Source organism: Aphelocoma coerulescens, chromosome 3 (genome assembly GCF_041296385.1).
Source record: "Aphelocoma coerulescens isolate FSJ_1873_10779 chromosome 3, UR_Acoe_1.0, whole genome shotgun sequence".
Classification (NCBI taxonomy): Eukaryota; Metazoa; Chordata; class Aves; order Passeriformes; family Corvidae; genus Aphelocoma; species Aphelocoma coerulescens.
In genome coordinates, this window is record NC_091016.1 from 32,294,129 (window position 1) to 32,309,172 (window position 15,044).

Genomic DNA, 15,044 nt, shown 5'->3' on the forward strand with positions numbered 1-15,044 from the left:
CATGCTGCATGCCTTGGCCTCTGCTCACACTTCCATAGTGGAGCTGCTGCTGCAAAAGCAAATGGCTGCTGAGGCAAGAGAAGTCTTCCCACGAGCTCCAATGAAGGCTAGAAGTCATAACTGAATTTCAGCACAGCTTTGCTTTCCAAGTTTGAGAGTAGCCATTCCTTTTCCTTAGACTGCATCCCTGTACCAGCAGCACTGTGCCCTCCTGCCTGCACTCCCTGTATCAGTATAACCCGAGTTGCTGTAGTCCACAACAATCTCAATACCGAGACTAAACAACACAAGGAAGACACTGCCCAAAACTCACTGTGCTGCCCACTCCACAGGGCCAGCACAGTGTTATGGACTTCAGCAATGTGGTAAGGCTGATGTGCCACTGGCACAGCATTGCCCACCAGTCCCAAGGATTCACCAGCTGCTGTCCTTGCTCTCCCTATGTTCCCCCTGACCAGCTTTAGAAGGGATCTCCTCAGCTGTAAGTCCTGGTCCCTGCTCCTGCAGGCAACCAAGTCAGTGCAAAAACTGCTTTTGGACTGGCACCACATTTAATTGGTCACAGGGTTCCCAGGTTGTTTTGTCCAACTATCTGAACTACCACAACCCAACACAACCCAGCTATGGGGCAACAGGCTGTGGGGCTGCACTGTGCAGGCGTGTCCAGTTTGGGAATGGGATTATCAAATACAAGCAACAACAACATTTGTAAGGAAAATTCACCAAATTTAGAACCATGAAAGTTGTTGGTGACATGGATACTGATCTGTTAAGAAACAGATTTAAAAATTGCCTTTATTAGTTTAGTATTTAATACAGCAAGAGGTGGGAAGTTCTTCCCAATTTCCACTCCAAGTTTTTGCAGTCTCTCCACTACAGCAAAAGGACAGAGTCTTTTAGCACTGGAAAATGGATTATAAAAACACTGCCCTGCATTATTGGCTCATGGGTAGTGTTAGTCCTCCATAATATTTTTAACTTCTCCTTGGGGAAGGACTAGCTTTCACTATGGCTAATCTAAATTAGTAAGTAGTTGCCAAAAGTTTCATTTCATATTCATTCATTCCAAAATCCCTTCAGAAATGCTAGGTAAGTGACAAGTATCAATAGCCATTCCTTTTAATAAAAACAAAACAAGAACAAAACCCAAAACATTAAATTCCTTTAAAAAAAAATCCCAGTCAATACACTGTGCATAGAGATCCTTTGGGTAAGAAATTGCAGGTGTTGGTGTGTCCACTTGCACCAGAAATAACAAACCTTTCAGGTTATAGCTGCAGTGATTAATTTTAATGGCAGTAGACAAGAAACAGTGTACACAGAGCTCTGTGACATGCTGCTTTTTTTTTTTTATATACTCTGAGAGCCAAGACAAGCCCTTCATGTGTTAGCAGCTATTAATTAAGGCAACAATGTTTAAGCAGTGGGTTGAGGTAATTTTAAAACTGCTTAACCCTTTTCAGAACTGCTGAGCTTTAGAAAGCACATATACATGTGTGTGTGTTCATATTAACATGTAGAGGTATCTGCATGAATGGATTACATACATATGTATGTACACACATAACTAATGCCTATGATTGCTCTGTTCTTTTTTTTGTAGAGAATATTCAAAAAGCAGTTCAGATCCATAATTTATAGAAGTGCTGTTGCCAATTCATATAATTAATTATAAGACTGTTTGTTGACAATTATTTTGTCATTAAATCAAACTTAAAGGTTATTTTGAATTGCAAATTTTGTTGGCATTGTTTTGCTTTCATGGCCACAATTAAGATACTTATAATGCTTCCAGTGCTAAAAAACCTGCAACTTCAAACCCTCAACATTCACAACATGGCTCCAGAACCAGCATCTCCCATTAACAACACATTTGGATGTTTTGCTCCTCTTTAAGCACCTGATCAGATTTTGCTATGTTTCCTACTGCATCTCAGCATTGTTTCTGCCCCACAATAGTTTTTCATGTTGAACGAGTGGGTTTAGAGGCCTAAATGGTAAAGTACAGGCCAGAACTACATGGTGAGTAAACAAACAATGCCATTTGCCTCAAAAATAATTCGTATTTTTTACACAAGCAAATTAGCCTGAGTTTTCAAGGAAATGCAGAGGAATTGAAAATCTATGAACATTCTCAAGTAGTCAAAACCAAAATGCACAAAAAATGTGTTTTTCAATAAACTCCTAGTGCCTTGCAATAACATACAACCATACCAGGTCACAGGTAACATCATCAGTCTTCAAGACAGTACCTTTGCTCACTTTCACTTACTGGGGGATGGGGGAAGCGTTTAGAAAACGACAAAAACTGTTTTAAAATAGAAAACCTTCAGGTTTCACGGAGAAAATCAGAAGGAAGAAAACCAAATAATGTAGCAGCACTGCCTCCACCAGCAGCTCCTCCCTGACACAAGTAAACATCATCCTTCTCACGATTCAATGCTGTGAAGATTGCCCGGGGTGCATCTCGATGCATATGACCTGGACGTGTACACCTAAGGATCCTTAAAATAAACACCAAGGTAAAATCCCTTTTCCCCTTCTAACCGTGTATGACTCTTGATTTTAAGACCAGGAAAAGGCATCAAAAGAACTGAGTATTATCTTAATAATCACTTTTCAACAAACACCCAAATCTTCTATGACTCAGTTAAAAATAGCCAATTGCCTTGTGGTAGTGCTTCATCTGACTGTGGAAAGGCATTAAGCCAAAAAAACGGGAGCTCCAAATGAGGCAGCAGAAAAATGTGCTACACAAAATGAAAATTCTGAAGAACAAGACATGTAGTGCCCCTATTAGCTGCCACCAGGTCCTGGATGTTATGCTACACAAGGCAGCCGCTGGATTTCCAGGTGGGAAAGTCGGAGGTCAAACCTGTGGTGGCCATCAGCCCAAGAGACTCTGATCTCAGCTGAGCAAGGCAGAACACCAACAACGTCTTTGCTCTTTTAGCATCCCCTTGATAGAATCATTTAATCAACTTTTTGGCTTGTAGTTCATAGCAATAGGAGCATGAGCTGCCATCCCCCCCCCGAGCCACAGGGGGATTTCAGGCCGGTGGGCACAGTTGGAAAGCTGGCACCGTCCCACCAGTCCCGCAGTGATTCTGCACACAGCACTTCTGGCCACTCACACCACAAGCTGTACCTGCTTCCCCACTTCCCCCCAAAACTCCTACAAATAATCATATAAAAAAGCATTTTGGCCAAGTGTTATTGTTACCAAGAAAGGTGCACTTGTCTGGTTACAGCAGAGCTCAGCACTGCCGAATGCTTTCCACACACTTGCTCCAGGTTCGTTCCTTCTAAAAGCAAGACAAAAGAAAGGTGAATGAGTATTTTTAGCTTTTTGTACTTCACAGGGAATTGCTCAGTGCCTCTATATTAGAAAACCGCCTTGCAGCTCTGTAGTATGTTCAGTGACAGGCGCGTGATAAATTTCCACTGGAAAAAACTCTTGAACATGACTGACAATAGTAAAGCCACAAATTACCGTAATTTTATGCCCCCTGCAGCTAGTGGTATAAAACATAGTTTCCAACCTTGTTTTTACTTGCTGAATTTAGACAAATTTATAATGTTATTGATGACAGTGAGAAAGACACTCAAATGCAGAAATTGTATTCCTTGGCATAAACACAACTGGAGCACAATATTTTATATGTACTATAGGGGATGAAAAATATGGCTGTCACTAAATCCATATATATAAAAGAAGATGGAAAGCTAAAGGATTCAAAATAATTAATTTCACATTATATACATATTTATTTTCAGCTATCACACACTTGATCAGGGTTTTTTTTCTCCTCCCTGGAATGCTGAACTGTTAACCAGGTGCAGCACATGATATAACCAGCGCTCTCTCTTGCTGAACATTAACGTTTGAAATACAGGCTGTGTCAATAATATCAAGAATAAAAGCAAAAACCTTGTTTAAGCAAAGATATATTGCTTCTAATGGATTTTCCAGTGAGTATACGCTATCATATTTCTAATTTTTACAGTGTAATTTTACTTACAAAGGGTTCTGAGGGCCCTAGAAATGGACAATTGCTTGATGATCAGGCTTTGCGGTTAACTAACCCCACACACAGACCCTTCTAGCTACTAACTACAGTAATGGGAGGGAAATCTCAGGGAACTCTGCAAGTAACAAGGACATTTGCATGATTTATTTTTGGTTTAGAAAGAAAGTTTGTCAGATTATGGCTCAGTAGCAGGCTCAGCAACTGGTTACAGTTGCTTCAGTTACAACCTCACCTCAGGCTGCAATTTCAGTATCAGAACACACAAAGAAACGGTGATGGCCGCAATGCTACACATGGTCCTGTATCCAGACTCCTCTTCAGAACCACCCCCAATTATACTAACACCACACTTGCTATTACAGCTGCTTTTGAATTTGAGGAGAGGTTGAAGAGGCTGCTGCTGGGACAAACTTCCTTTGGTATTTCTGGCCTGTGATGATGCTCCTCTTCCTTCAGTCACCCAGCTGCGATTACAGGACCAGTGCCATCCCGACTCCCTGTGGGGGAAAGGCATGAGGGCCAGGCTTGACTCAGCAGCTCTGATCAGTCCTTCATGGCCTCTTCCTCTTGGGCTCAGCAGCCAACACACCCTAGCAGCCCCTGCTGCTGCCACAGTGTTCTCCAGCAAACCTCAAGGAGAAGCAGTTGAAGAGGAGTCAGTGGGAGCCATGAGAAAGGCAAAGGTCCATGGTGGTGTCATCAACCATGGCAGCCAACAAGCTGCAGGCTGCTCCTTCCTCTCATGATCATTCACTTCCAATCCCAATCCCTCCCAAATTCCAGGCCTAAGGCATCACACTGAAGCTGCTGGTTTTGTCTATTGATACCCACAACTGCCATCCTTCCCAATTTCCCTGTACTTCCCACTCCTTCAGAGTTCCTCTGCAGTGATCCTGTGTTTTGACAACCACTCCTCCCAGCCCATCTCCCATAAACAGAAATCCAGCACCCAACAAAGCAGCCTTTCACAGCCTTCGACAGCCTTGAAGGAGGTTGGCTAGAACAACCCTGTCTTGTCCACACTCCCCTGCTTTTCCTCCAGCCCAATGCTTTCCATCTAGGAAGTCCACCCTCCACTCCTGCCCTCAAGACTCACCTCCAACTATCTACAACCCTTCCCAAAACTCACTTTTCAGATTTGCCCTGGTCTCATGGAGTATGTGAAGAACAGCAGATGCCAACTACTTGCAAAGCCAAGAATTAAATTTGCTGCTGGTTGTCAAGACTCAAGAACTGCCAGACACTGGGGTTCACTGCTTTCTAAGCCCTGAGTTCACCGTCACCTAGAGCTGAGGGAAGCAACTGTGAGAAACAAAGAGGTTTGTAGCAATCACTGCAGACAACAGCAATTCCATAGATACCAGTGCTTTATCAGTGTTCAAGAGTAATCACATGACAAATTGGGAAGCATTAGCCAATTGCAATATAAAGGTTTAAGAGTATCAGAGAGGAACCTTGCATTAATAGTTTTATCTAAAAGTAGATCAACGTGGAACCCCCGTCTATAGCAGACACTGCACAAGACAGTTTCTATTATCTCATTTTCTTAATTACAGGAAACAGTAGAGAAAACTTGAACCTCAAACTTCCATATCTACTCTTATTTCCATATCTAATGGGAAACCCAGCACTCTGCTCTTGTAGCTGAGGATCTGCACATTCAGGAAGATGCCCTCAGATTGAATTACAGTCTCAGTTAGAAGGATATTGGATTTCCTCTGATTATTGATTCACAGAAGCACTGGCAAACCACCAGAGGCTGCAGCCATTCTGGAAAGGAAATACTTTTTGGCAGTTACTTTACACAGAAATTGTGAGAATAGTTTCAAGAAATAAAGAGAAATATTTGCTAAAAAATAAAGGGCTAAATTCAATGACAGTCTCAGCCTTTTCTTACATGCTTACTTTTTTCACCTTTACAGTAAAAATAAACTGGTGCAGGAAACTGGACATTCCTTCTAGATGCTGACAGATTTCTCACATTGAACAGCAAAACCTCCTGCTCACATCCATCACTTCTGTCATTTTCTCCTCTGCTGTGTTCCTGGGAAGTCCAGAAACATCACATGTTCAAGAAAAGCACTAAATACAGTAGCACCCTGGTGAACACACTACCAGTCTATTTCTCTGTCAATATGTGCACTCATGATCCTCCCTGGTCATGTAAACTGCAGCTGGAATCCTGCTGACTCAGGCATTTGATCTATAAAAACCCTCTGACTCTCACTGCCAGAGTCACAATCCGTTCAGCTACTCCATTTTCAACAGTGGGTACATATTAAGAAAGTCAGAAGACAGCTACTAACCTACCAAGCTGCAATTCTTGCCATAAAAAAGGGTCTCAGGAGACAATGAGTTGAACGAACTGTTTTAGTAGATAAGGATAAAACTATAGCATGTAATTATCATGCTGCAGAATGACTCCATTGGTAGTTAACGAGGAAACTTTTCCCGTGTTGATCTCAAAAGCCCAAAAAGTCCCCTCCTCCTGCCCCTGCCTGAAGGAGAGTGGGGGAAGAGGCAAGCCCACAATGTGATGCAGGGCACAGAAGTGAGATTAAGTCATCTCAATTCAAGCAGCAAGCTTTTCCGAGTCCTCTCAACCCCAATCAAGACACACAATTATGCAAACACATACACACTCTCACAATTTGCTTTTTACAGTAACATGTCAGGTCATGGCATGTCAGCAGGCTCTCTGCTTCCCACGGAGGCCTCTGGAAAGGTCCATCTCACAGACACCACACCTGGTCTGGATCTTGCACAATCCCAGTTATCCACTAGCCAGTGGCAAATAATTCTATCCTGCTTTAAAGGGGTGCATGCGGTGGTCAGTGTGACAGAGTGTGTTTGCTCTCAGGACCAGTAAATCACCATGACAAGTTCGCAAGGCTGCCATTCTGCATTTTGTCATCTTACAGGTTTCTCTCTTTGAAGATGAAGAAATAATGAAACTGCCTACTTCTCTGGTGAAGAAATGCCAACCTTCTAAACTGCACTTTTCTTCATGCTTGAAATGGCTGAGTCTCAGCACAACGATGCACAAGAAATATTATCATTTCAAGCGTGCTCTTGAAGCGTCGGCACAAATGCCGATTCTGCAAAACCTTCCCGGTATAACCTTGTTTCAGACCGAGATGATTGTGTCCCAGAGTGGCACAAATCCCTCACTAGCCCACATTTTAAAGACAGGAGAGACTGCACTTCTCTGTGTAATCATCCCCTAACTGCACATGAAACATTTACTGGAACAGGAAATCAAAAGTATTATGAACAACAGCAGCCCATCCTTTAAACAATCTGCTCCTTCCCATCTCTGCCACAGAGGTGGGTTGGGCTCCATGAGCCCAGGCTATTCCAATGGAATCCCAAATGGTCAGCGTGCCCTTTTGCCCATTTCCCTGTCACTGCTGCCATGGAACCCTGGTTCTGTTTGGTCTCATGTTCCTGCAGTGCCTCACTGACGTTTAATCAGCTCTGCTCAGCCCATAACTTTTAATCAGCTGGTTTGCTCAGCCCATAACTTTCCATGAGGTCACTCAAAAGGCAATTTTGGAGCTGAAAACAGTTTCATTTATACTCTTCAGTCACAGGCTATCAAATGTACTTTTTACCTCTGTAACTGCAACAATTAAATTACAGAGCATGGTTCTGGCAGAGTTCAAGTCAAACCAGCTAGAAGAAAAATGCACAGATGTTAACTTGCACCAATACTGCATGGTCAGACCCCACCATGGGCACCAGCAACACACAGCCCTGCATCTGGCTGTGGCCTTGTGTGCTGCTCTCCTGCCTCAGAGGGCAGCAGCCAGCAAACATGACCCCTTGGTATTAACAACTGATGGGTGCAGTACCTGATCCACAGCCTCAATCGCCTCCTCGTCAAAAAGGGAGTGAAGATGAACAGATCTGCTGTTAACTTCCTCTGTGATGACCTGGTGTTTGCTTCAAGTAATATTCTCTTCCTTAATCCATGTGCTAGCTCAGCTCCAGCAGCATCCGTGCCCATTTCCTCCAGTTAGGCTCAGCTGTGACTCTGCTTACAGGAACACGGCTACTGCTGTGAAATGGAGAGAGATTCACGAGATGACCTCTAAAAACAAGACCTGTGGCACCAGAGAAAGGGTTGCCAACTAGTTGACACAGTCTTCAATTGTGCTGCTATTACACTGAAACACATGTAATGTAGCTGCAGCTTTAGAAAAAAGAACAATCTCCATTTGTGAAATGAAATAAACTGAGTCCTGCCTATGCATGCTTTCAGATAGGGCACACACAACCATTAGGCTATGAATGAGATTTCAAATGTTAATGCCTTATCTTGACAAGCCAGGAACAAAGGGTGCGAGACGGTTCGAGCCATGTAGCTGCTGTATGTTGTCGAGTCTACGCTTGTGGAGTGATGAAGGTCACTGCAAAACCACACCACCGAGGAAGCAGACACTGCTTGCATTCATCCAGCTTGCCTGGAAAACAGAATTGACCATGCTCCCCCCTCCTGATTAGTGAAGCCTCATGTTTAAAGTGCAGCAGGATTTTTCTGTGTATTTTTTAATATAATAATTAATTAAATTGGAAGTTTCACTTAAAAAAAACCTTAGGTCCCGATTTCTTTCTTGACACATTCAGATTACCATACGAGTCTTGCAAAATTTTGCCAAAACCTTGTGTGCACACATGAATTTTAAATTACCACAGTTTTGCCTATGCGGGAAAACCTAAGAAAGATAACGTTAAGGTATGGCTGAAAACATAGAGATTAATAAACAAAGCTATGAAATGCACAATCTTTCATTTCGTTAAAACCTGTCTGAAGTAGTCAGTAGGCAACATATTCCATTTGCAAAACCAATGTGCACATTTGTGAGTTTCCATCATTATGCATAGAGAGAATGGATGTCTTTTCTACCTATTATTTAATCTTTGTAACTTAGGCGTGTCTTATTTTCATGATCACACAACTCTGGGCTCTAAAATATCGTATCAGAGTAGCTGTACTCCCACATTCCTTCAAATAAAGCATGTCCACTGGTCTCCCAGTAAGTAAAAATTGCTACCCCTGCAAAGAATAGGCACTGCTTTGTTTAAAGGGCCTGTTTCCATGGATATGCAGTTCTTGTGTCTGTAAAATCAACTGGACTAAGTTATGAGAACGAAGATGCTATCCAACTACAACACACAAGGTTAGTGTAAAAAGGTGAAAGTATTTTGTCTTTACGTGTAATATGCAACACCCTACCAAGCTGCTTAACACAAGAAAGTACAATTAACAGAAAACTTAAAAAATATGTTTATTTTCTGTGTAGATACAGCTGAATCCTGAAGATGACATTCTTCACCCTTATACTTCACCCCAAAATACAGTGACCAGGCAAAGAACAAGGAATAAGACAGTCTCCTTCAGTTACAGTTCCAGCAACTTTCTTGATATACATACATCTGGCAAATCAATAGGGGCAAAGAAACAGTTGAGTTTATAGCAGATCATACATCAAAACAGAAATATCTCAGAAGGCTGCATCTTGATATTTCATTAGCAATTTTAACAGCATTTCTATTAATGAATGTTTCTATCAACTGCAGTTACGGAAAGTGATTGTTAATCACAGATTTAAATTAAAAATTACACATAACATGCTTTTTAAAGTTTTTATTGAATGCAGTATTTAAACAATTTCATAAACAACTAAGTCATAAAACTGTCTGTTCATGATGCTTCCGATTTTCTGTTCTTCCATTTTTCCACATAGAACTTGAATGTCTCCTATAAACAGAGTGGAATAAACAAGTTCAACCGTGTTTCAACTGAAAAGTTACTAATTCTGAACAAAGTCTTACGTCCTGACAAAATCTATTATTCTCTGTCATGCAAAACTAGATCTGTATTGAAGTCTGTATAATTAGGAAAAATACCAGAGAGAGTGAATAAAAGGAAAAGGAAAACCTTGCCAAAAATGCATAATGAAGCTTCTATTACTAAATGCAATAATATAATCAATTTCATTTTTTAAATGAAAATACTTTTTAACTTCAATCTGCAATTGTGTCAAAAAAATTGAAACGCTTTTAAAGACCAAGCTGCATTAGAGAAAAATTGAACAGGGAAATCAGAAAATGAATCATCCCAGTGACTTGGAAAAAACACTTATTTTCCCTAGCTACATATAAGAAACAGACATTCTAGGTTTAAAATTTACAGTCCAAATAAAAATTCAGATTATAAATTATGTCAAAGATGCAGAAAAAAACCACCATAGTCATCAAAAGGCTAAACCAAGTATTTTGCGCCAAGATTTTCTCCGATTCTTTACAAAATTAGGAAAGAAAATCACATTTATCATGAAGCAATATAGAGAAACAGTATACAGCCAGTCGTTACAGAATTATATGAGAACATTTTTTCAGAATACAAAAAGTGGTGAGAGAATAGCAATAATAAGTTTGCTTAGAGAATGGAAAATATAACGTCTTCAAATTTTGCTTTGCAAAAATGGTACTAGTAGATTATTAGTCAAAGGAATGATGCAAAATTATTTGCAGTCTTTACAAATTTAATATCATGCTGCTTGTCACCCTCAAGTAACATGTATTTGCACAGTTGCATACCTACGTTGGCAAGGCAGCTGGAAAGAAACCTGCAGTAGAAAACGAATTCCTACAGTTCTAAAATTCCATCCTACTAGTGCAGCAACTTACACTGGACACAAAACACTAATTAATGAAAACTAGAAGCCATTAATTGTTACTGAAGCACACATTCTATAAGCCTTTTCAAGTCCAATTGCTCTGATAAATGCCCCAAGGAGATTTGATAAAGGTACACCTGTAGATGAGTGCCTGATAAGAATGAGGTAGTTGAAATACTGTAAGCCCCAAGAGGTTTTACTTCCTCAAGTCAAATCCAATGCAAGATTACCATAGCTCCCACAACACCAAGACTTCATAAATTACCTCCTTTGAGGAGTCTCTGCAGAGACCTGGTCCCTATGTCATTATTCATGCAATCTGTTTTATTAACATTGAACATACACAACTCTGCAGATCTATTTCTTAATTAGGAAATACTCACAGGGGGTTCAGTGAAAGGGACAGGCTCTCCTACTTTCTTCAGAAAAGTTGCTAAAGATTTCAAAGAGATCTCGTGCAGCTCTATATTCTTCGCTTTTGTTTTCTCATACGTAGCCTTTACAGAAGCAACATCCCCATCCAATTCTGAGGGAAAAAATAAAACCCAAAAGATCTCAGTGGTTACTTGTTTCTCTTTCCACCTGTTTTCACTCATGCTTAACCATCGACTTCTCTGCTGCTCAGACTTCTGCTTGAGAAGCACTGGGATAAAACTGAAGCGACCCCTGACAGTTTCACTGCTGTCCCCAGGGTCCTAGAAGCACAACAGTTCCTAGCATCTTGTGAACATCAAGGAAGCCATCATGTCCAGTTAAATTCATTCTGTTGCTCGGGAGAACACAAACACCTGCAGTATGGGAGCTGTCTCAGGTTTTACTTGTTGACATTTGGAAACATCTTCACAGCCATAGGAGCTATAAAAACAATGGCTCATAAAGAACAGAAAAAGCATTGTGCAGAAATGGATAGCCTGTGTCCCTTTCTTGTGAGAAAAAGCTTCCCACTCACATCTGGCAAGTGGCTGAGCTCCCTTTTGAATGTGGGAGGCTACTGCAAGAACTGCATGAAATGACAGCTTAATGAAAGCATAGAAATCATTAACTTTCTACAACTTTAAAATAGGTTTATTGTATGGGAAACACCAACAGAAAGAGCTAATACTTAGATTGCATTTTGTGATGTTACATATTTCTTTTTTCTAAAAGGTATACAGCAAAGGATTGTGCATCTCACCAGACTGAAGGAAAGCTAGCCCTGGCAGTGGATCACATCTCAGGACAAGGTAAAGGAGCAAAGGTCCTTTTATTTGTTCCATCATGGATGCGTGACAGATGATCAAACGTCTTTCAGCTGGGACCTATGTTCTACTGTATCTTTGCTAAACACAAACAATTTTATTTGCCCATTTATTTTAATAATTAGAAAGCGTAACCAATTGTGGTAATAACAATACTCTGCTGTGTTTCAGAGACTTTTCTAACTAAAAACAACAATGGCCTGAAAGGAGAATCATTTGTTCTCTCAAAAATTATGCTACTACAAGGTTGGATTTGGTCCAAAATAAGAAATTATTTTTGAAAGCTTACTTACTTAAAAAAAAAAAATCTTTGATTTCTTTGATTTAAGAGCTCTTATTTCTACCCCTCATGGCTAGAGCACAATCTATGCACAGCCTTCTCATTTTCAGTTGTGCCAAATATTTTGCTGATCACCCCTTTAACAGTCAAATGATCAATGTCTCATGCAGGTGAGATGATTGCACAGAAAAACCTGGGAACAGCTTTTAAAACTCTTCACGCTGCTACTGAATGTCTCCTCTAGAACCTGCTAGGAGCCAGGTATACCTCTGCCTGAACAGAGAGTACAGCAAGCATCTGCTCATACACAGTGTGGCTTCATATGTTCAATACACTCTAACCACTGCTTTAGGTACAAGTAGGGCAAGTGACTGATTCTCTGCAATCTCTTTATGAAACTGCTATACTATGATGTAGTTATTAGGAAGGATAGCGAAAAACTTACTAAGTTCACTTACGGAATTTTTACTGGTAAAAATTTACTGGTAGTGGTCAAAGCAGCACAGGACTAACGACAGCATACAGCAGCAAGTAAAGTGCTGCTGACAGAAGGGCAACTTTTTGTTTTGTAAAAACATGTTAGAAACTTACCCTGCTGTGAACCTGAAGCTATCTGTTACAGGGCTAAACGATTTTGGTAGCGATTGCTCTTTGGAATGTTATTAAGCAAGCAAATTTTCTAAGTTAGATAACACATCATGGGACTTCTACAACTTGATTTAAAAAAGTAAGTTTGTATTCGTTTACCACCATAGCTTGGATTTGTGTTTGAAGTGTTTTACCTAATTATTCCTATTTATCTCCTCTGTGATAGACTGGAGCACAAGGGCTTCTGTCCTTGTACTTTTTTCTTGTAACATGTGTGAAAAGTATTTACTCCCTGTAATAAAACTGGAGCACACTATCAGAATACACAAGGCAAAGGACTCCACAGCACAGAGGTGCAAGCTTCCAACTGAGTGTTGCCATAGGAGCTGTACATCCTGGTTTGTCAAGAGTAAATCTTGCAAATAAACATAATTAAACAAACAACTTGATTTTTTAGAGGTGCTCACCTCTGACTTCAACTACAAAGAGAACTGATAAGTACTTCAATGTAAATTCAAATGAAAGCATCTAGAATATTAACTTTGGCTGAATTACAAGATGCATAAAGAATTTACACTAATAAGATCCTTTTGTATTACTGACAGAACTAATCGCTTATGATTTTCAAACACACACAAACACATGGAACCAATATTACTACATGTTTTGGGGGAAAAAAGCTGGATTCATTTTAAAAGCCATTCATTCCTACAGTATTTTTCCCCATGGGTTAAGATGAATTCTTTCTTATTCCATGAAGCCCCTACTTTAGGTTCTAAGAAAAGGATTCACAGCTCGTGTCAGCTGGTTGCTCTTCCACCCTAACAGCCAGGACAGCATACAGACCCAACAGACTGAAACAAGAAAAACCTCAGATAACCCCTGCATCTCTTTATGACTCGAACTGTAAAGCAAGCAAGGGCTTGCATGACCTTTCTGAATGTCTCCAGAGTTCTTACTAAAACACCATCCCAAGGAGAGTCACTCACCGTAACATCTCAAGAGGTACCGGTACGCCACCACCGGATCGAGGTGCTCAGGAATCAGTTCTAGAAGTGTCTCAATCCTCTTTGCCTGTGAAATTCAATGCACAGACAAAAAGAGCATTAACTCGAAATCTTAGAGAACAAAATAAAGCTGACAAAGTTAGAAGAGTGACTGCACATTTTTTAATGAAATTAACTGTACTGGTAACAAGGAATAGACTATGTGACTAAAAGTAGATACGATAATTTCTTTCCCAAAATTTTGGATGCAAATATGAAAGTGTAAAAGAAATGAAGGACAAAATGCAATTAATGTAATAAAGGTCTAAAATCCTTACTCAGGAATCCTAAACACTAGTGTCTCTTTTTTTTTTCAGGTAGGTAATTAACGTAGTAATGAGAATATGGCAGGATCTCAACCAATTTAGGAAAACTGCAAAACACTCAGCATCCTTCAATGACCTAGAGGTCAATGGTAGCTATGATCAATGCTTAAAAGGAGTCAGATTACTAACTAATGTGTTTAAGTTTGGAACCTCCTTCCCTCAGCCTCTGATTCCAGTTTCAAAAATTCTCAGATTTTAAATTAAAAACTGTTTATAGAAATTAATAACACTTTTATCACACACTACCAGCTTCGATGTGTTAGTAAAATTGCAGCTTGATGAGCTGGGAAACGTCAACGTTTTTTAGTTCCTTCTTATACACACCAAACAATAGTGTTTATCACGTCGTATTTATCATCATCACTACAACAAAAGAACTTTAAATCTATTAGTATTTAATGACAATTTCCACAAAATATCATGTTCATTTGCCTCATTTGAAAAGTATTTACTATAGTTTGTGTGCTAGATGTCTCCTGATGCTGCTCCTCTATGAGAGAGGAATCCATGTGGTTTTGCTTGGGTGTGTACTTCAGGGTCTTTTTGGTTGTTGTTGTTCAGTGTTGGGTTTGAGGGTTGGGGGGCAGCGGGTGTTTGAGTTTTTTAGTGTGTGCTAAGGCTTTTTTGTTAGAGGTAGGGGTTTTTTGTTGGTCTTTGGATTTATGTTTTATTTGTTTTGGGGCTTTTTTGTTTACTTTGAGGGGGCTATATGAGGAGGGAAGGATAGGAGTAGAGCAAGCACATAAATGAGAGCATTTCAAATTACAGGGAACGAGCACAAAGCCAGGAACATAAACAGATGCTCCAACTAGATACATGTCCAAACCACCACAACAAGTAATATGAAAA

General features: G+C 40.2%; 1 protein-coding gene across 2 annotated transcripts in view; it reads right to left on the reverse strand.

Moving 5' to 3' along the window:
* Window positions 1–9,303: 9,303 nt before the first annotated feature.
* Window positions 9,304–15,044, reverse strand: part of LRPPRC (leucine rich pentatricopeptide repeat containing) — an 87,368-nt gene continuing 81,627 nt past the window's right edge. For both annotated transcript variants that reach the window (XM_069009738.1, XM_069009739.1), the window contains exons 36-38: window positions 13,813–13,897; window positions 11,101–11,243; window positions 9,304–9,795 (exon numbers count right to left, since the gene is read on the reverse strand). In XM_069009738.1, the coding sequence (XP_068865839.1) occupies window positions 9,739–9,795; window positions 11,101–11,243; window positions 13,813–13,897 (285 nt within the window). In that variant the 3' untranslated portion in view covers window positions 9,304–9,738. The remainder of the gene's footprint in view (window positions 9,796–11,100; window positions 11,244–13,812; window positions 13,898–15,044) is intronic.